Source organism: Pectinophora gossypiella, chromosome 16 (assembly GCF_024362695.1).
Source record: "Pectinophora gossypiella chromosome 16, ilPecGoss1.1, whole genome shotgun sequence".
NCBI classification, from domain to species: domain Eukaryota; kingdom Metazoa; phylum Arthropoda; class Insecta; order Lepidoptera; family Gelechiidae; genus Pectinophora; species Pectinophora gossypiella.
Genome location: NC_065419.1, coordinates 4,990,305 through 5,014,366, shown reverse-complemented (window position 1 = coordinate 5,014,366; position 24,062 = coordinate 4,990,305). Strand labels below are relative to the sequence as shown.

General features: G+C 37.6%; 1 protein-coding gene across 1 annotated transcript in view; it reads left to right on the top strand.

Moving 5' to 3' along the window:
• LOC126373645 (uncharacterized) overlaps positions 1–24,062 on the top strand; it is a 65,348-nt gene that overhangs the window by 8,846 nt on the left and 32,440 nt on the right. Inside the window, exon 2 of the mRNA XM_050019862.1 lies at positions 8,633–9,141. Coding sequence (XP_049875819.1) covers positions 8,974–9,141 — 168 coding nt within the window. The 5' untranslated portion in view covers positions 8,633–8,973. The remainder of the gene's footprint in view (positions 1–8,632; positions 9,142–24,062) is intronic.

Here is a 24,062-nt window from a genome sequence, read left to right as displayed (position 1 = left end):
GACGTGACGTCATCGCCACTCGGACACTTGACTCGAAAGTAAACTCTTCTGGGACCCCTGTCTAAACTGTGATAGTTAACACTTGGAATCTTATGTAGTAGACATGCTTAAATGGATGGTAAAGGCTAAAATAATGGGTAAAGGAGCTATTTAGTTTTATCGATATGATTTTATGCCTACCTATTTTTTTATTTTAAATTTGGGATCTATGCGGTTTATAACACAATAATTTTCCGTTCCGTTTCCATCCATCGTGGTCTGAATCATCCCCCTAATATCAGCTCAAAATCTACAAGACTAACTAAAGACTACAAGATGTTCTTGTTTCGACCAATGTGTATGCAATATTGATTCTACGTGTCCAGTCTATCACCACCCACCACCACCTTATATAAGTACGCCATTCCCTCCTTCACGATGTATATATGTATAATACCTATTTAAGTATACTAGCTTTTTCTAAGAAAATAATAATATAAAAGCACTAATTATTAAGAGTACGCCATTATTTTATCCGATGACAATGGCTGCATTACGGGCTGCCCTTTCTATTATAACACCAAGAATAATCTTCACTCTAGAAGAACACAGTGATGCGTCAGTACAAAGGAGATGGGAAACAAAAGAATTGAAACAATGCCCTCAAAGGAAGAATATTAAAAGTTGCTGAGAAACCAGCAACTGAGTTTATGCATGACGGATTTGCAACTTGGGACAAGTGAACGTAGTTTTATAGTTCCAAGTTTAAATTCAAATTCAAATATTTTTATTTCGAACTTGTTTTTTTACACCCGTAAGTATGTGTTAGTAGAAATATTATAAACTATATCAGAAAACAATAAATACAAATTAGGTATGTGAGACATGGATTGCGTTCCAAGTGTGTTCTAAGTTATTAATAGTTAGTTATGTTTTTAGTTATCTTAATGATTTGCAGACTGTTATTTATAAAGAAAAGAGATTGTTTTTATGTATATGGTACACAGCATTCTAAGTATATTACAGAAATAAGTATGTTGTTTACATATGTCGCAATAGACATGTACCTTTAATGACAATATGTATTGAATACCTTAGATAATAAATAAATAACAAAAGTACTGTCTCTGGGACAAAATTCGGGAGATAAAATCCTGGTTCTCACGCGATGTAGCAGGGATGCGGTTCTTTTAGTCAGCTGATCAAATGGGGCTCAGTTTCCCTTCTATTATATACGCAAAAATACAAGAACCATTACGGAACTCTAAGAACTTACCTATTTCTCTTAATTCCTACCATAACGTAACTTTACTAGTATATTTTAAGTCTTCTTATCCATAGGTAGGTATTTGTTTACAGAATCACACTGCTATGACCTGTTTCATGCAACTGGGTTTATTAGCATTAGCTTCGTATTCAAATCCACTCTCAAAGAGAATGGGAATAGGTATAAGTACGCAAATAGAGCTTTTAGGTGATTAGTGTGATTACCCCTTTGACGCCAGAGGTTCTTTTGACAGCATGATCATAGAGAGATTTCATTCTCTATTTGAAAGACTGTAGGTTTACGTACTTAGTTCAAAATAACTTTACTATTCTTGGTTCTGTGACTAAAGCAAATAGTACACTGGCTTGCTTCCCGAACCGGGAGTGCCGGTTTGAACCGCGGTACCAGACTCGCACCAATGAATTACGGCCTTCGTTGAGCTTACGATCCGGACGCCTCGGTTTCGAATCCCGATAATTACCTATTGTATGTCAGAATATGACTGAATGTGCTGAACCATAACATTTACTTCCATCACTATGTATTACCACATTTACTGCAATAAATTTCATTTCATTTCTTTTCATTTCATTTCATTTTCATTTCATTTCATTTCATTTCATTTCATTTCATGTCATTTCATTTCATTTCATTTCATTTCATTTCATTTCATTTCATTCATTTCATTTCATTTCATTTCATTTCATTTCATTTCATTTCATTTCATTTCATTTCATTTCATTTCATTTCATTTCATTTCATTTCATTTCATTTCATTTCATTTCATTTCATTTCATTTCATTCATTTCATTTCATTTCATTTCATTTCATTTCATTTCATTTCATTTCATTTCATTTCATTTCATTTCATTTCATTTCATTTCATTTCATTTCATTTCATTTCATTTCATTTCATTTCATTTCATTTCATTTCATTTCATTTCATTTCATTTCATTTCATTTCATTTCATTTCATTTCATTTCATTTCATTTCATTTCATTTCATTTCATTTCATTTCATTTCATTTCATTTCATTTCATTTCATTTCATTTCATTTCATTAAAATTACTTTGTGGTCCCTAGTTTGGATAGAATATTACAGGCTGATCACCTGATTGTCCGAAAGTAAGATGATCCGTGCTTCGGAAGGCACGTTAAGCCGTTGGTCCCGGTTACTACTTACTGATGTAAGTAGAAGTATGTAGTCATTACATGAGTCATGTCAGGGGCCTTTGGCGGCTCAGTAATAATCCTGACACCAGACACACGATAAGATTAGTGCAGTTTTCACTAAGACAGCTCGACCATTATAGACGGCGATACGGCTCACCGCCGATCACGTTGGTCTAATAGAAAGCTCGGTGTAGGTACTTAGTTCATCTTACGATACTTCTGCCTACATTGATATAGTCGTGAGCGCATGTTAACATTCACACGGAGCCCGTCATTAGCCTTCGTTAAAATAAACAACAGGTAGGTAGGTATGGTTATGACGGAAGCATGTTCACATTTCATACAGAATCAAGTATTTTCGCGATTCGTCAAAAAATCTGAATAGGATATTCACACTTGGATTGTAATTTAAAGTTTTGGCTTGGATGAAATACCCGACTAAATCATCCCGGATTCTTAAAAAAAATAACGATTCTTGTTTTTAAAAGACGGGTCACTGTGATAGTATAGAATAAGGAATAATACTCCGTATAGCACGGCAACTCTCCGCTCCCCACCACCAGCGGCTAAGCTAGGTTTACCTCACCCCCCTCGGACATAGTTTAGTTTTAGTTTTCAATCGTATGGCGTCAGACCTCACACACACAGATGTGCGTGTACGATAACGTCAATATGTGGTGTCTGTGTAAAAAGAGGTTGTTTGTATGAAGTGTCGGGGGTGTGGTGATAGTGTGAACACTGGCATTTTAAAATGCCGTTAAAAATAATCCTCATGTGAACACTTACGTATATACATTAACTAAGTACTTAGCGGCGTCGTGAGCAAAGCAACAAGACATCAAAAAAAATCCAGTTTGCCAATCATAATAGGACCAGAAAAAAAAGTTGATAGACCGAGTAGCAATCAAACAATCGATGATCGATTACAAAACCATTCTCATGATTATATATTCCACGTGTTCTAATTTTGAATTGAAACTGACCTACCGTCTAGTGTCATAGACGTCAATGGCCTTTTGGCAAACAGGACAGGTATAAAATTACCTAGATTTATCAGTTTCTGGTAACACGCCACAGTTTGGCCATTGTCCCAGTTCTATTGTTCTCTCCACCTATGTGTCTATTCAAAAAATAAAACAATAATATTATTTGCTTATCCCTCTTATACCTTTACAAAACTAGGTTTCAATGAAATAACGTACCTGTTCTACTTCTCTTCTATCGTGTGGGTTGTGAGGTGAATTACCAACCTTATCAACCCTGGTGTCAGGGTTATTATTGAGCCGCCAAAGGCCCCTAACAAAGCTCATGTAACGACTACTTACTTACATCAGGCTTAACGTGCCTTCCAAAGAATGGAGTATCTTACTTTTGGACAATCAGGAGATCAGCCTGTAATGTCCTTACCAAACTAGGGATCACAATGTGATTTTTGATATGTCCTCACCGGGATTCGAACTCGGGACTTCCGGATCGTGAGCACAACGCTCAACCACTGGACGTCGGTCGGAGGCCGCCGTTCTACTGAATCACTTGTAAGCTATACAAACAGCAATTTTAGTTTCATAACCTAGACTGAGCACCTGTTTAACACTTGAGTCTGGAAAGCAATGGGGTCTAACCACGTTACCGCGAGGCAATTGAGCGAGTGGCATTTTGCGTCGTCTCGGCCTCGGCCTCGCGAGGCGGTTTTCGAGGCGGTCTCTGTCGAGGCACACAACTTGTAAAGCTGTGTTCACATTATGTGTAAATTTACCAACACTCTCAGACGACTGCCTGAGCCGAGGTTCGCGCCTAACTGGGGACCCTCAGGCCTCGGACCTGTTATTTTATTTTTTCGGTACCGGACAGCCCTGTTTGTCCGGCCAAGTGAGGTAAATCTACAATAAGGCACGTCAAAAAAAATCCCTATCTGATTATGATATTCTTGCGTGACGGCGTAGCAGCTCACGACACGAAGGTTCTGAATTCCATTCTATTATATATATAGACATGTCTTTAATTTTTTTGTCCCCAAATTGATCGATAATAAGATGTTTCCGTGCACCGGAAGGTATGTAATCATTTAACCCACGCGAAAGAAGACCGCTGACTCGTATCAATATTATTCATGACAGTTATAGTAAGATACACAGGGTGTTAGTGACACCTTACCGATTACAGAGGGGGATGATTCAGCTCGTGATTCTGAGTTAAAATCAAGTGCAATTTTCCGTCGCACTAGATATTAGCTTATTAGATATTGAGGAGCTCGGTTGCGCAGCGGTAAACGCGCTCGCTCTGCGATTGTTGAAGTTAAGCAACTTTGGCAAAGGCCGGTCATAGGATGGGTGACCACAAAAAAAAGTTTTCGTCTCGAGCTCCTCCGTGCTTCGGAAGGCACGATAAGCCGTTGGTCCCGGCTGCATTAGCAGTCGTTAACCAATCCGCACTGGGCCCGCGTGGTGGTTTAAGGCCCGATCTCCCTATCCATCCATAGGGAAGGCCCGTGCCCCAGCAGTGGGGACGTTAATGGGCTGGTGATGATGAGATATTAGCTCAGAATTATGAGCTGAATCATCCCTCTCAGTACGCGTCATCAGTACATCAATGATCTCTAGCGTGGATACGCTTATGATCCACGGTCTGCATACGACGACAAAGATACGACACCGTAACACATAATATGTGGACCCAGCTTATAATCCAACTTGCCGTGAGACTTTATCAGAAATTAACCGACAAACTTGATTATCTTTGGCAGGGGGAAACACGTGAATATGTGGAACGAACGATTGTAATCAAATTACAGTAACAAGCAGTAAGTTTGGATGTTGTTAATTTTGTGTGTTTTACGTTAAGAAAGCGTTTAGCTCTATTATGGTTGGGAGCTCTGGTATATACAGAATGTCAGTGACACCGTACCGAATACTTTGAGGAATGCAGCTCATGATTCTGAGTTGATATCAAGTGAAATTTTCTGTCGCGAAAGAATAGAACTGTATATAATTAAAAAAAAAGAACAAAACAAAAAAAATCGTGAATTTTGCGACGGAAAATTCTACTTGATATTAACTCAGAGTCATGAGCTGAATCCCCCTCAGTTTCACCCTGTATTATAAAGAAATATGTAGTAGGTACTTACGCTGTGTAAATAGTATGTAAAACGTTGCTTAAAATACCTATATCTGGTAAACAGACCTAACGCTACTACTACTTACTTTTAGGTTAAAACGTTTCAAAATTCTCCAGTTTCTGAAATCCATACTTTATCTAACCTACCCTTCCAATGGTTCCGATTTTCCATTAATACCATTGACCGGCAACCTGAGAACGATCAGAGCTCCCCCTGTAGTATTATATTACCTGTAATATACGTACTATTATTATTATTAAGGCCATAAATAACATTGGTATAAATGTAATGTCCTGCAAAATTGCATAAGCAATTTGACTGCAGGATCAGTCTCACTAAGACATGGTTAAAATGGATATTTAAATTAATAAATAGGTACCTGCTAAATTAAATCAAATAAATACACGTGTGCTAGCTATTTTTCTGGTCAAGCAGTAAATGTCGTCCAATACATATCTATAATGAGGACCTGGGTGGGGTGGGGGGGTTAAGAGGCCGCATTGAAGCAATATTGCTATTTGACATTTGTTGGCATTGCGCACTTGTCATTATATGCGCAAATGTCAAATAACAATATAGCCGTTTAAATTAATTGCTTCTATGTGGTCTTTGGCGATTCCACCCCCCCTCCCCCCCAACCTCTTGCTCCTCCTACCTATACCTACATTTAACTTATAAAGTAACCCCTTCTTAAAGAAATTTCCGTTTACATAAGGATAAATAAAGTACAATATTGCACACACAGACTTAATAAAGAGTACAATAGATTGCTTTGTTATTAAGAAGCAATCTCTTCCGGGAAACCTTTGTAGCCCATCTTACGCCAAACGCTGCACTTCTCACCCACATTGCTCGCGCTATTTCCGCGCTATCGTCGCTCTGAGGATCACATTATTACCTACAACTCCCCTGTATTGCGTTCACTTTGCATTGAGGTAATTTCGACTGCAGATAACGACGACGGAAACCAGCCAGAATGCCAGCGAAGGAAATGGTGGAAATTTAAACACCATATCAGATGGCCAGGCTCTAACGAGTCACTTCATTGTACTAGTCTACTAACATAACATAACATAACAAATACCTTATTGCACACACTTTTTTTGACTTGACTTATTCTAAATTTGCCGCAGATGGTATTAACTACTTGGCCGGACAAATGGGAAGCGCTGAAGGCTCTCACCCGGTACAACGTTTAAAGACAACATTCCTGAGGGTGCCCAGTTGGGCGCGAACCTCGGCTCAGAGCGTCGTCTGAGAGGAAAAATATTTGAAAGAATTAATCGACCCTAGTGCGTCGATAACGATAAGCACCCATTGAGAGAAATCGTCGACCACGGCGGCGGGGTCGGTATCGGGGTTCTGAAGTGTTTGGTGTCGCGAGCTGATTGGCCGCCTCTATAGTAATCGGGTCGTCGGGATCGTATATTATAGTAAAGTAATTCCAAAAGCGTGGTTATAAGTATAGTACAATATATCGATATGTGTACGTCACAAGGAGATCGGGAACTCGTTCGAGGTTTGATCCCGTATAACCCTGTGCCCAGCACGGTCTCGATGCTATCTGTTACTTTGCGACGTAGTTCGCGTTCGATCGACAACCGCAACATTATACCCCATTTCGTGCTTTGACATCGGATTATTGTTTTCCTGCCTTTGTTGAAAGACGGAGTATTTTAAATGGGGTGCATAGTATTCATATATATTATGAATATAGAAAATCACGCCCGTAATCCCCAACAGGGTGGGCAGAGCCACAATTAATCGAAGGCAACTTGCAGCCACTGTTGATACGAAGTCCTAAGATTCTTCTTCTTCTATCGTGTGGGTTCTACCTAACAAACAAACAAAAGGGTTTGTTAGGTGGATTACCGTGTGAGTTTATTGGATATCAGCGAGATGCCTGTTTTATTCATCCGCGTTATTCATTCATGCACTCATTAATTTAAAATTAACAGTTGTCAATCATCCGTCCCTTTCCTTTTCGGCGGATAAGAAAATAACAGATGTCTGCAGAAATCGGGGCCAGTGTGAACGTGCATTTCAGATGGTCGGCAAATGACCCATTGTAACGTAAATTACGCAATCACATCGGATTCCCGTGGGATTCTGGAAACAAATTACTCCTTGTTGGTGTTTGATGGAGCTACTGGGGACTTCACGGAACTTTGCATTGACAAATTCTGACTTTAGGCATTTGACTATAAAGTATCATCATAAAATTTCAAACAGTCACATCATGTCATCCTCCTGAGAAATAAAGCAAATGGAATTCCATAATCACTGCTTACCCCGGTGGGAAATAGGCATATGTATCTATCCTTGTATGTATGTATCCTTGTCGAAGAAAAAATAGATAGAGTAAGACGATGATTTGACGAAGAGGATTGAAACAGTTCTGTGACCTATGTATGAGCAACAAAGCCTTTTTTTATAAACCAAGACAACGATTACGATAGTTTAAGACATACTGCCACATATTAACTATAGTTGTTAGGTGGGTACCAAACCCCAAAATCAAACCTTTCCTTTGACACAGTCGCTACGCTGCCAACTACACAAATCGTCAAGTTACTAGCTACAAATAAACCTGAACTCGAGCGTTTTATTCCCCTCGAATATGATAACGCGAAGGCAATGAGGAAGGGAACCGATTACAGTCGTATAACGGTCCTATAAAGGAAGCTATCAATCAACCATCGCTTATTAGCTCTATTTTGGGCTCGCGAAATTGCCTTGACGTCGACAACTTGGTTAAAAACTAATTTGCCACATCGATCGTCTTCTACGCTGCGAGTTGTGGAGAAAATTCAATTTGGGCACAATTCAACACAACTGTATCGACTTATACATCCAATTTGTGTTTGTTTTGCTAATTGTAAAGATGTTTCTTACCTTGAGAATATTTTTTCAATAAATCGGACATAAGGCCCAGATTTCAAGTATTTATAGAATATTTTAGCTACAGGAAGTGAATGTAATGGCAATCAATAAGTGTGCTCGAAACATACTACGAGTACGCAGCATCCTTTACCTATTGATCATTTCGAATTCTCATTATTTTGAACTTAATAAATGTATATTTTCTTTGTTTCAGGTGTGAGCAATGAAAGAGTACTGAAAATTAAAAATATGTAAATAGGTCTATTATTAAAAGCAATAATCCTCTTTAACGTAGAAACCCCGTAGCAACTAGAGACGCTGCCGAGTGCTAAACTTATATAGTTCTAGACGACTTTGATACAAATTCTTCCATATTTAAATAGTGTTGTAAACGGTAGTGTAAAAATAAAGATGGTTGACGTTTAAAATTTGAAAAAAGAATCAGTGAAGAATGTTTTTAAAAATGGATGGAATACCGTTAAGCCGGTTGCAGCCGGAGTACAGTCAGTTGCGAAAGTTGGTTTGAAGTTGGACAAAAATAATGTTAATAAAAAGATGCCGCAGCGTGCGCCGACGTCGTCAAGCTTGATGCGGCCGTTCGTGGTGTTGGCTCTGCCCGGGATGTATTTGCTGTATAAGTACAACCAGTACCGACAGCAGCAAATGGAGACCGCGCGACGCCGCGTCACTGAGCGGGAGCTTATGCACCTCAACACTAAGATCGTGAGTACTAACTTATTTAGTTCTGTCTTATTTTCTCTTACAGATGAATGTACACTGTACGCGTGTACTGTTCTCGTTTCAACTTCAGCTACTCTGTTTATTCGTTCGAAACAATGCACTCCACATACGGAATGACAGCGAAACGACTACTTCAATAAATAATTGAAGCTCAACTTTAACCTTTTAAACTTGACTAGTACAATATTCACATCAGCAATGTTGAATTAAAGTTGGTCGCTGCTCACCCGTAAATGTGCGCTGACCTTAAGAAAAGTTGAAATGTCAAACGAGATTGTTTATAAGTACTTATATTGAGTTTTCTTATGCCAACGGCTCTCGTATCTTCTAAAAACACACGCGTCGATAAAAAATAAGAAGGACATATTATGCTTACTTACCTATAAAAGAGCTCAGTTAGAAAATCAGGGTTGATGAGGTTGGCAATTCACCTCACAACCCACACGGTAGAAGAAGAATAATAAGAGTTAGAAAATGTAATAATACAACGAATTATCTAAGAAAACTTTAAACTTTATCCCACAACAAATCTACGAATGTACAATCCTCGTTTACGTAATACCAGATGCAATCCGCCATTAATAAACAAGAGAAATGTAATTATTTTCATAGACGAGAGTACGCGGCTCTATCTGGAAATCTGTTATTACTCCGATTGTTGAGAGGCGACGTTGTTCGCGAGTGTGCTTTCCACAATTTTAGTGTAAATTAATGAAAACGTTTGACATTGTTTTCAGTTTAAACAACGAGTCTAGGTACCAGCACCGTAGTTTTTATTGTTAATGAATAATTACTTCCTTACTGTTCTACCTGGGTCGTATCTGGGTGATTAAAATGGCCACATCGAAGCAATTCATAAAAAAACAATATTGTAATTTGATATTTGCGCATATAAAAGTAACTGCGCAGTGCACATAAATGTCAAATAGCAATATTGCTTCTTAGATGAATTGCTTCGATGTGGCAATTTTAATTCCTCTGTTCTGGAAGAAAAAGCAATTCTTATATATAACATTGGACAAGCTGCTTACTATCTACTACCTACATTAATTATGTAATTCTACAATGGGATTACGTATTAAATATTAATAAAGGCTAACCATTTCATTTACCACAAGGAGTACTTAATTATAAATGGTAAAAAATCACCTCTACACCGTGCCTCAATACTTACTAAATGAACGAAGGCAACCCAAGTGTGCTCTTACATCTGTTATCGAGCCACAAACGCTCATGGCCGAGGGTTATTAACTGAAAATTGAAATGCCGCTATCAGATCAACTGCCTCGTGCCGACCTGCGCTGAAATTTTGTTTGCAACCTATCGACAGTTGCCTTTACAAGTGTATTGGATGTAGCGCAACATGAACACTCGATTATTTTACAATCTCTCTTCAGTCAGTCTCGTAAAGGTGTCCGAAAGTTACGTAAAGGAGTCGAGTTCGATTTAAAAAATGTTTGTTTTATAATGAAAATATATACAACAAGCAATCAGCTTTAGGATACAGATCTTTCGTCCTTTATCTGAGACTGAGGTGAAATAAAACACGTGTAGATGTGGTTAAAAACTTTTCACAAACTTTCTGAGTTTGCCTGTTGCTTGAACACTCCGCAGAGGTAATAAAGTTTCAAGTACTTTACACTTGCCATTATAAAATGAATGTGTTTTTTTTAATGCATGAATGAATGAGAAAATTGAAAAGAATACTCACATAGGTAAATCGTCGCCTTATAGAGAAACCACCTTTAAGAAAGCACCTTTAAAAAAAACACATTCGGATGTGAATTTTGTTGACAAAACCTCACAATAGACGAGCAAGTTTTAATCCAGGACAAAATTTGGTTGTTGAGGTCTGTGTGGAGTTTTTACCAGGAATGAAAGTCATTGAAAGCAAGAAATATATAATAGCAAATTTTGTTGAAGAAAATCACATCAGAATGTGATTGTTCAAAAAGGCGCTTACTGGGTTTTCACTATCAGGCGGCGATATTTCTGTTTTCGGCCTAAATAACGTAAGCTATGAAACAACCTACTTACATAAAACGTGAAATTAGAGTTATTAAGCGATACGTGAAGGCGATGGTAGAAGGTCGAGGGTGTGTGTTAGCGAAAATCATCAATCTTGTTGGAAACATTTTCTTTGCCGCGTACCGTGAGCTATGAGAAAAGGTCAATATTTACCTACAATGTTAGTTTTGTACCTTATTCTTACGTTCACTCTGATAAATATTGATAATATTTTCTTAGGGATTAAATTCCTAAGCTAAGGCATTTTGTTCTGTCATTGTATTGGTTTTTGTCGCTCTGCATATTGCGCTACTTTAGTATGATGCGTTGTTACTCCAGAGCCCAATTTGCATTTTACCCATAGCGTCTTAGCAACACCATTTAACCAACCAGCCTAACCTAAAAGTCCTAAAACTGAAATATTACCAACGATATGATACCTACTTATAATTCGTATGAAATATAATATTGTTAAGTACATCTTTGTCACTACGAAACCTAAAACACACGAACTAAAACGTGATTAAAATCGTAACATAAGTAACGTTGCAATAGTTCCCAAGCTTAATTAAATTGCAACTGAGAACATGTGCAACTCAACTAGTTACACTTTTGCAACTTTTGACTCCACTCAACACGCTTTTGTACCGAACAACAAGTTTTAAGTGGAATAATATACCGTAATATATCCGTGTACGATGAGATGGTTAGGATGAATTGTTAGTGAATGACAGTTTGAAACTTAAAGTGAGTACAGAGAGTAGGGACATCATTGGAAAGAATATCACAAGATACATGAATGATTAAAAATATCTACATGAAAAGCTAAAGCAGAACATGCAAATACAAACATAGCATGTTTGCAAATATGTACAGTCCACATTAAATTAAATAAAGCTGTTGGAAGGACGAATGGTGTCAAGGCGAGGAGGCTTATTTCTGGCACTGGATATATACCTACAGCTGTATATAATGGTTATAACTCAGCGCTTAAATACGAGTGTAAAATTTTCCTGACCTGTGCAGATTTTAAATGCACTGAGGTAACAAAAATAACGTCACATATCATAAATTGATACAAAAATATGTTACCAATCCTTTGCTACATAATAACATATCCAAATTCTTGCAGAAACCAATACAGTAGACGAAGCAAGCAAAGAATTGTCAGTGATACGGAATCTATAAGTAGGGGTCTGCGTGGGCTGAAAGCAGGGGCGTATGCCAACATGCGATGAACATGCTACGAAGTTCCCCATGAGTCAGGCTTCACTGGAAATTTCATGTAGACAAACAGACATAATATAATAGCTGTCGTATGGGTCGATGCGGTTACTGTACGTTTGTGTTCTACGTTCATAAAAGGATGACTGGTACATACACATACATACATAAGATCACGCCTATTTCCCGCTGGAGTAGGCAGAAAACACAAAACTCCTCTTACTACGATCCTCACAAACCAGTTTCTCTTCTTCTACTCTCATCAAAGCCGTTTTAGAGTATTCTTGACCTGGCCTTCCATTAAAACATCCTGGATTTGATCGCGACGTACCGCGACTGGCTAGGCCTTCTTCCAACTCCACCACTTATAAGTCTTTTTCGTAAATCTACTTTCCGGGTTTTACTATTTAGGATGACTGATAGTTTATAAAGATACGTCATCATCATCAGCCCATTAACGTCCCCACTGCTGGGGCACGGGCCTTCCCTATGGATGGATAGGGAGATCGGGCCATAAACCATCACGCGGGCCCAGTGCGGATTGATTAACGACTGCTAATGCAGCCGGGACCAACGGCTTAACGTGCCTTCCGAAGCACGGAGGAGCTCGAGATGAAAACTTTTTTTTGTGGTCACCCATCCTATGACCGGCCTTTGCGAAAGTTGCTTAACTTCAACAATCGCAGACCGAGCGCGTTTACCGCTGCGCCACCGAGTTCCTAGTTTATAAAGATACAATATTTGCTATGTTTAAAGAACTTTCTTACAACTTTACAAGTGATTATACTATAAGTATTACGTAATAAGTGTACGTATGTAGTTTCAAATGTATGTATATCGTACTTCAATACATAAATATAAGTAGACAATGATGGTAATACCAGTTTCAATAGATAGGACAATACTTACACAACTAATTATATATTTAATACCATAAATTTAAAAGTTAGAAACCACACGTTTTCTATCGCAGCCTAAAAAATTGCATCACGTCCTTTTAGCTTTTTAGATATCACCATCTTTCCGAATAATCCAGAATTTAATATTATCTTACCTTATCCAATAGCACCGTTATCATTAAGGCTAAAAGGTGTAGGTGTTCCTAATTCACCTTGGAAAAAGTAATAGGAGTTAGTGACCTATTGGGGCCTGCACGGCGATCCGTCAGGACGTCCAACGCAGGAAATTGCGTGACGAATATACTACTTTAGCTCCTCTGCTGAATTGGGAGTAGAGAAACATAGATTTCGTTTGGTTGGGTAGTTTTCATCCTGGGCAAGTCAATATCTGCAACTGCTGCAAGTTGTCGTCCAACTAGTGTTTTTTTTTTTATGTGAGTTATTGTAGGCTTGTCTGAACTTGACCGGACAAACGGGAACAATGAGGGATTTCGCTGGGTTTAAAATTTAAGAAAATTGCTCTCAGGGTGTGCAGTTGGGCGCAAACGTCGGATCAAGGCGTCGTCTTATGGAGGATTATATTTGAATGAATCAATCAACCCTAGTGTGGAAAAAAGTCACTATGCCGACTTGTGGTTCTACCAACTCCTGTACAAGTCTACATATTTCAGTAACCTATTGAGGTCTGAACGGCGATCCGTCACGATGTTCGCCGCAGGAAATCGCCTGATAATTATTTTGGGGTTTATGCTCACAATTTTTGCTACAATGAAAATTACGTGCTGTAAAAAAGTGGTGCCTACATATTTTAACGATTTCGCGAAATTATATCCTTTTTACGCAATAAGTTGCTAGGATATTTCATTGAGAGTCGCAGTGATAAAATAGTTCATAATTGATCCTACGGGTTTTTGTATCTATTGTACATAAGTATCTATTGTAGTCACAATACAACTTACAGCACAATATCATTCCCAGTAAACTTACAATAAAACTTATAAGTAACTCTAGTCTTGCTCGTAAAGAAACATGTTTCAAACGCAGACTTGATCCCAAAGGCAAAAAACAAGGCACTAAATTCTTGAAAACTATGAACAGGATAAAACAACTTGCTCGTAAAATTTTCAAACGACTTTACATGTCAGTTTATTTCCTTGTAGAGTAGTTGTTATATTACGTTCAGGGTAGTTTGAAGAAAGTGCAGTAAATTCACTCACCAGATTTCTAGATCCGATCCAACAGAATTCCCTGTAATTGGTCGTTTCGTTACCTACTCAAAACTGTGCTGACTACTTCTGAAAAGGTCAGCAAAAAATTTCGTAGACGGCTTTTTGTTTGACCTTTGAACTTTTACTGGTAAATCTGAAGAGGTTTCTTTATGACAGCAAAACATCAAAAGGGTTTATTACTAAAGTAGGTACCTAGGTTTTAAAAATAGACCACTTAAACCATCGACGACCTTATCTATTCTTTGACTGAAACAATGATATTAATAAAACAGATACAATAAACTTTATTGTTATTGTGATAGAACGGAAAGAAACAGTCAACGTGGATATTCATAGAAGCTATTGCAGGAAATAGGCCAATATCAGATGAGAGTAGACTATAAATAAAGCAGTGTCAAGGCAGAACATTGCCTTTGCCCAGCCCTCACCTCGAGCTTTCCCTTTCAATACTATGCTAGTGTTCACTTAGTTCTAAAAATATTATGCATCAGCCTATGTTGTACTATGGTCCAGATTGATGTCACCGTGTCTTTATTTCCTCAAGCTATGAGACATTGTTTTTGTTTAAGTTATCTTCATCAGTGGATGTAATTGTGATGTACTTAAGGGTAAATAAATATCACTGGACATCAAAAGGACTTCCATGGTCACCTTTTCAGCCAACGAGTCCGTCATAATAATTTAACGCTCAAGTGGATTCTACTGATTCATGATAAAACATCCATCCAGATATAATGCAAACATTTTGTTCCAATACTGTGAAGGACATACTATTTACAGTAAAACTTTTCCTTGAAAAAGTGACTGGCCGAAATAAATCTAACTTTTACGGCGTAAAAAGAGTAATCCATGCCATTATCCCACCATTATTATTTAGACGTCAAAATCGTTAAGTAAAATAATACAGCAAAGGGGCAACAAAATATTTAAATTATTTGGTATTTTCACAATTTAAAATTTACAATGTCATTTCTCAGTGCACTGCCTAAAACTAGATGTTTATTGACAAATTTGGCGCGTATTCCGCAGTATAATAGTATAACTAATAATGGACTTGTGGTGAGGCAGTATGCGAAAGGGAAAGGCAAAGGCAAGCACCGGACAGATGCGTGTGATGGCTGCAGGAGAGCTCTCGTGGACATACCCGATCCAGGGGATCCGGAATGCCCTCTTCCGTGTGAAGTGAGGAGGAAGAAGAAGAAGAAGGGACTACTGTACAAATTTAAAATGCGCTTCGTTGAGGGTGGCGCTAACTTTGGAAGTTAGTATCATTTTTATGATTATAAACATTTTACTATCTTGTGCTCTGAAATATGTATAACTGACGTGGGCAAAAGGGTTAGAAAGCTCATATTTACAGAATATATCCAGATAGGAGGACGAAATCAGTCACCGAATGAATAGCCCAGAGTGCTCTTGGGCGCAGAGGTAGGAACCAACCTAAAAAGGATTGGAGAGATAATTTGGATGTTTTGAAAAAAAAAGCAGGGAAAGACTTTTGCCCAGCAATTTTAAGCCAGGAAAAATATATCATTACAACTTGATCGTTTTGTCGCAGCACCATTTAGGTTTCTGCAACCCAAGAAGCAAATTTGCGCAAAGGATAAAAAAGAAAAGGAACCTAAACGCAAGGCATTGCCTGCACCTTCGAAGGAGGTGCTTGCAGTGCCGGACCCTCGACCAGGGGTGCAGGTATCTATACTTGGAGCCGACACCGCAGTTGGCCAGTACGTCGCATTGCTGCTGAAACAGTGTCCCTGTATAAAGAAGTAAGTGTTACTGCATTTGTCTGTATAGTCTATGATGAGCAAGATGTTTTCTCAAGTACGCCTCCGTATTATGGCGTAAGTCGAGCCGAAATTGAAAGGTCAAGCCTGTTTTTCTTATGTTCTTTGTCCAGAAAGTATCATCTAAGTCTACGCCTCTTGCCCAAGTATATTTTTCATGCTCAAACGTATCAAACACCATTCTCCTTCTCTGATACAAACACGTATTGCATACACTGGTGCAATGCGTCACGATTAGTAACAAACGCCCCATAAATATTTTGGCTAGAGCAAAATTTGTCATTTTAGTTTTTAGGATACAAGGTCTAGATATTATAAAAAACAGTCAAATAACTCCTCAAAAACTTTCATCATACTTGGATAATACACCTACAACCTAAAATTTAAATCCGCAGTCTTTATGATAAACACAAAATATATACTTAAGTAAGTTAAGTCTATTGTACGACAGTAAGAGGTCTATAGGAAACAAAGGCGCTCAGTTGGTGTAAATAATCTGTTGTAAGCCATTATAGTAACATATTATATAAGTACCGATGGTATTAGGATTATGACACTCTTCTTTGTGCTTCACCAATATTATCTTATACCTAACGAGTTGAAAGTGTCGGAGATCGGAGCATTACATCTGCATGCATGATCAATAGATATACTATTCTAAGCATGATTTATCATTGTCAATAATCAATTTTATCAAAGTAGGTATTATAGCCAAAACTCAGCTAAACTACGCATTGTGGTGAAATCATTCGTCCAAATCGTTTCTATATTTAAATGATGTTTGGTCAAACACATTTAGGAATTGAATGCTCAAAAGTCATAAACGAAGCATATCAAGGTAGAAATGTGATTAAAACAGTTTTATTCGTCTGCGTCAAAACCATAAACGATATCGGGATTTTGTTGACGTTTAAATTCGTAAATATTTATGTGCAGATCGTTTCCCGTCGCGGACGGTCAGGAGCTAGCGTGACGTCACAGCCCGTGTACTCTGCCCTTTAGGGACCGTCCGAGCTACGACATCCATTTATTTAGTCATCTCAAATCTGCGTCTCAAATTCGTAATATCATAGCAAGTGTTGCAGGTATTAGAGGGGCATTTCTCGCCCTAGGCTTGGCCTTTAGTCGTGTTATGCCTTCAGGGGTCGCCTACGTTACAAAGTCGTTTGCCGCGGTCGGGGCTCGCGTTAGTTTCGTTTAGTGTCAAGCCCGCAGTAGTTGCCTGGTTTATTCGTTGTACGGACGATGCTTGTCCTTGTTCTGTTAGGGTTGATCCCAAAGTCATGTAACGAATGACTTGCTTTATTTATTTATTAGACAGTAACTATTAGGCTACTGTATAATATAGCACAGTAGGGTAATGGAGTATTTGAAGCTCACGAATACAGTGCTTTACGAACAGTAAGTTCTATACGTTCTATTATATCGCACGTAAACGTAACGTACTGTGTGTAACATTTTCTGTATTCTGTATTAATATTTACGAGGTCAGCTTAAGAATTTAATTAACCTTTTCGTGCTCCAAGTCCAAGCTTCATGAGCTATGTTCGTTGACCTGTCTGTGTTAAATAGTACACGACCTAGTAATTTGTCCCTTAGCAACAAGCTAGCAGCTTACAAGGTTTCATTTTTCTGATAACCTGCATCTGTCGTGCAGCTTAACTTGTCTGACTAAATAACTTTCTCTGGAAGATTTTATTCACCCCTAATTCTTTTATTTTTAAATGCCTTAATGCCTTTTTTGTCTGCAGTTAGTAAAGTTATACTTAGGATCTGTAATATCTTTTTAACATCTAAAATACTTATATTGAATTGTCAATGTCGAATAAAGAACATAAAATCATATTTGACCGACAAATAACAAAAGAGACAACACAACACATACTTGGTAAAACATAAGCTTGCAATAACACTTAAATTCTTCGTATTAACATCTTCAATGAAATGACAAATAGGCAATCGTTCGAAATCAGCAATAGAAACACTATAGCCAAGAAGAAAAAACAAGCCACATAATATCACAATTATACGCAGCAAAATTCTACTTATCAAGTTAAATAAATTGGAACTAGCAAAACGTTGAGCAGGGACATAAAGTTGATGGGAACGGTCACGGCCCATGATTTGGAGCGCCCCTGGGGAGCGACCGGGTCCACCACACAACTACTGTTTTATTGCCATCTCCATTCACTGAATCGCGTGACTTTTATCACTTTACATTGACGGCGGATTGATAATGTAATTAAGTACTATTGATTTATTGACAGTGTTAAGCAACTACAAACGATGTTTGTTGAAACGTCATTGCATTTTTTCAATTATTACATTTTTCAATGTAAATACATGTTTATGGTAACAATATGGTACACTTCGTTAAAAAAAGAAACTGTTAGTGCACCCGCAAATAAGACGCGCTGCAGCAACGCGTATAATTTGGAGGCGACATTAGGATACTTAATAAAATATATGAATAACAGCTACCACAAAAACACAAAAATTATAAGTAGATAATAAAAAGACACTGTGGACTACGGTGGTAATCACTAACAAAAGAAATTCAACAATACGTACTTACAAAGAAAGCCAATAGAATACTAATCTCAGCTCCTGTGTCTATTCATCAACTATGTTTACTGAAAATCCTCACTCGACATTCCCGTCACGCGGCTATAAGCATTTCACTGGAACACATCAAACTTTCAGAGGCCTTAGACATGCTATTATATGGACCATTCAACCGAAATGTAATAAAGGAGTAAAGATTTTACGATCGTCCGTGACTACCGTCGCTGTTTATCACAGCCTTTTATTGTTGGAAAACGGAGATATTGAAAATCGTCAAATCTGTCCAACTCTATTTCTCTTAATAGGTTTATCTTCTTGTGTGTTTTATGAATGTATGGTTGACTTCCACATCCCCACTTATACATAAATAAATTAAAAATCGGAACTAATAATTAATAGTAGTCGTAGGTTTATTGCTATTTTACGAGTTACTTAGTCTTGTATGAATAATTAAGTTTTTTCTACAAGTAGGTGCTGATAAATATTTGGACAAAAATATATTCAACAAAGAGTCTATCAAATAACCCCATTTTATGACCACAAAATTAATATGTTCAAGAAGTTATCAAATATCTGTAACATAACACTTTTATCATACAAACACTACGTCTAAATGATCTACATATCTAATAAAATCAAATCGGTTTTTTTGTCTAAATCTTTGCAGACATAACATGATCTTAATCATCATTTACCCATCCTTCTGTCTCTATAATATTCTAGGTTGCGTCTGTACGAAGCAACAGACACGACAAATTCTCCATGTAACCGCGACATGTACAAGGTGGTTCAAGATCTTCAGCACATCGACACCAACTGTCTGGTCCAAGCATTCAGTTGCCACTGCTATGACTTGGAACTGTGTTTACAGGTGCGCAACATTTGTATTCTTCATTTTATTTGTCTTGAAGACCAATAGACAGTCTCATAATATTAGTAATTAGTATTTTAGTAGTAATATTAAACTTGTCAGCCTGTTATGAAGTAAACATCTAAACCATTGTAAGAACTTATGTAGTTATAGGCATGTATTTACCGTACGTAAGTATGTAATTTTAAGCATCCAGAACTCATATAAATGTGCCTACGAGTAACTCAAAAATTAGGAAACTACTCGTGGAATATTCAACATTAGCATATCTACGAATCCAGGCTGCACTTTGCCTTTATCTTAATGCCAAACTCAGGAATTACCCAAGGTATAAGTAAGCAGTTGGCAACCTATTATCTTTTGACCAACGAACCGGGGATAAAAACTTTGCATTTTTCAAGTCTGTGTATCGTTCTTTTTGAAAAATGAAGCCGATTGGAGCTGCATTACGTAACGAATGGAACGAGCTGGTACAGACTCTTAAACTTATCCTCAATCCACAAACATTCTCATTTTAAAAAGGGTGTTTATTAAAAAAAAGGGAACACAAACGCAGGCAATCTAAAGTACAATGGCGCGACTCAATTGACGCTTTGATTTTTTGTTCCGTTTCTTCGACCATGCATGGTATTTGCAAGTGGGTGGCGTCGACCTCAGGTGGCTTGCCAATCAATACAACACACTCGTTCTAGCGCCGCAAAAATATACAAGGCTTATAGTCTAACACTCAATGGGCGATTTATAGAGTAGCTTAGGCACGTTTATAGCACGTTTGGAATTCAAGAGCGTGGAATTGATGATGTGAGAGAGCGGCGCCAATCTGTCTAGAGGCGACGTCTTATTCCCCTCAAATGGATCGTCTCGTATTCGCTTCCTCACGCGCCACATGGGGCTCGGATAAATCAAGATTGCCGGTTTTATTGCGTCTTTTTGCGATAGTGTTTAGCTAATCAGTAAATTGATTTATCGTTTATGGTCCTTTATATAGATGACTCGGCAAATGCGTATCGTTTGTCACCGAGCCCATCGTTGCTTTCAGTGCTTGTTACGTATTAACGATTTCGCAGTATGACACTTTAATGGATGTTCGATGGTAATAAATAGACTGTGAAATGGAAAATTGATTTACGTTAGCGTAACGCGGCTAACGTATGAAATTATTTTTTGCAGAGCTGGTTTTCATAAAACATTATTGTACTTAATGATAATGATCGATCTTTTCTACAATGCCTGAATGAAAAACCGAATCATATCAAACTAAAAATGTTTATTTTTTGTCTCCAATTAACTTACATTCTTCTACATGTCATTCCTTACCCTTTAATCTTTCTCCATTACCCCACAGAATACGGACATAGTATTAATGTTGGAAAGCGACTATGCAAATGTGAATATGCCTCTGGACAAGAGGTTTGCGACTCAGGCGCCGATTGTGAAGCGGTATGCAGACGCTATTGCGCACGAGTGTCCGAAAGCGTTCGTCATCGTGTGCGCGACACCCGTCGAGTGCATGGTGCCTTTGGTTGCAGAGGTAATGACGGTTACTGTCATATATTTTAATAAGTTCCTCGTATTGAAATCTGCTATAGGTAAAACCCAGTAGTCTATAGTCAACTAACACCATTTTAAACAACTTAACTATTCAAATTTTCCAACCCTTTAGAAGATGATTCAAAACTGTTAGTGTCATCAATGTTTTTAGTAAGACGAAAAAAAACTCCCATCTTCATTTGAGGAGGGATCTCATCTCGAGAGGTGAAAGCCTGCTCTCTAAAATGTTAAATTCTTGACTCTATATTGAAAATGCCGACGAAGCCAGCCCTCATTCTTTCTGAATACTGTTCCGCTCAGCGCTATGACGTGGCAGAATTCTAATAGGTCAAAACGTTTCTGCTTACAAATTGTAAACAAAGAGTCAGGTTGGGAAATGAAAAATCAATAGGTCTTCTCCCTTCTGACCTTTAATATCGCGAATGAATGTTTCATAGTTAATATTTTTAAAAAGAAATTCGCTGTGGTTTGTAGAGCTTTTGTAAGAACCAAGGTTATATAATGATATTACAACACCCTAGCGATATACCATTTTCACAGGATCCGCTTACCTAACCTGAAGATTTGACAGGTCCGGTTTTTACAGTTTTTGCAAAACGGTGGGGGGGGGGGGTAAAATGGCCACATCGAAACAGTTCATCTATGAAAGCAATATTGCACTTTGACATTTGCGCATATAAAAGTAAGTGCGCAATGCAAATGTCAAATAGCAATATTGCTTTCATAGATGAATTATTTCGGTGTGGCCATTTTAACCCCCCTGCTTACGTTTTATATTAATTAACTACCCAGAAACACACATGTGTTTAAAACACTTCTTGCTAATTAAATGGATAAGCCATGACAAATCTTTGAACTCCCAGTCTGAAGGAAAAAATATACAAAGATCCTATCGTGCTTCACCTTTCACATAACGAGTGTCTTAGACTTATTACGGCTGTTATGGACTAGCACGAGACTGTTAATGATACAAAAATACCCAAGTATTTATCTAAAAAAGCAAATTATGAAAAAACGTTATACAAAATTTTAATAATACATACAACTCATTCAATGATTGGAGGATAAACCATAAAACAAAACCAAATGTTCAATCACGATGCAGCATTAATGAAAGCTTTTGGATTAATTGAAATACCGCAAGCTTTTTGGACTGGCTATTCAAACGCGGCTGAATGGCTGTCACAATTTTTATGAACCAATAACTTCCGAATATCAGCAGTTTATGGACTACACATGGACGGTATTAAATCCCAATAAATTCACGACAGAAAATATATTTAAACAATTGTTCCTGTTTAAATATAAAATAATACTTCTTTTAGTCAAAATTTGAAAGATAAATGGCAAAATGAATATGAAGTTATTAAATTGTATTACATTAGTACCAACCTAAGGATTATTTCCGTACTGAAAGTTTCGTTAAATGATAAAAAACTTAATAATTTCATATTAAATGAATGAAATAAAACTACGTAAGTACAAAAAACAAAACCTCAACACACAACTATCTATATCTTTTACACAACTCTCGTAAGGGAACAAAGAATCGTGTCGTTTCATACACCTCGCACCGCCCAAAACAAAAGAAACACAAAGGAAATGTACTTTGATTAACGTTATTATCGGAAAACGAAATAACCCATAACGTTTCCCCTAATATCACGTTGTCGGAACCAATCGTAGATCTGTTTGTCCATCGCGATAATTTCGGTCAGAAAACTTTTACCACCCGATGTAATAGCAAGTCGATCTTAGCACTTACCATCAATTCTAGATGTGGAAACTAATTGAAGGATTACAAATCACATAGGGGAGACCTGTATGTATGTATTGTATCTAAATATAGATATTTAATTGTCTTATTTTGACTTGTTTTTCTACTTGAAAATGCGTGCTCAGTTATCTTTTTAATTTTACTTTCATCAATACTCGTTCAGCAAAATATCCTCGTCGTCAAATTGTAATTGGAAATCTTATCACGTTTTCTATGACAGAAAACCTTGGTACGAGGTAAATTCGTCTGGAAAGTTCTGAAGAAATTACCCTTTGTTTTTGTTAGGATTAGGATCCGTAACAAAGCCTTCATAAAAAGGGGACTTATTTTTTGTTACATCAATCCCGACCTACCACCATTTATAGCCTATAAGAATGGAGCCGTAAACAATCTGATATTGATCATCTTCGAGACTAATATTGTTGTCCCTTTCTTGGTTCCCAGTTCTAATGAACAACTGAACATTACCTACTTTACAAGGTTGTGTTCATATTTTACGTTTTATTGTATCGTTGTCCCGAACATTTATAACCGTACAATAACACTTTCATGAGCAGTAATTCAAATGGAAGTTAGCTCGTTTACGTGGAAACTAAATTCCAATACCGGATGAGCACAATTTGAGCGAGCTTCCCGACGGGAGAACTCTGTGTTGCTTTTAAATCAATAAAACGTAAAATGAATAATAGTTGTTGTGGGCTCAAAAGATGCAAATAATTAATCATTTAATAACAGCGCTTTGAAGTTGTACCATAAAGCGATGACATCGCTTCATTCATTGCAGTATTAATATGTATGCTCACATGGTATTTATGAATAGATAACACAGCCTAGGTTTAGGTTAAATATTGAATATGATGGTTAGAGGTGAAAATTTTCAGACGTTTAAAGAAACTGGTTGGTATGACCGGCGTAAGCTGTTGGGGTCAATGGCCGTGCCAGAGATGCGCGCGAGCACACTCGCTGCGCGCGCGCTTTGCCTAGAGCCCCGCG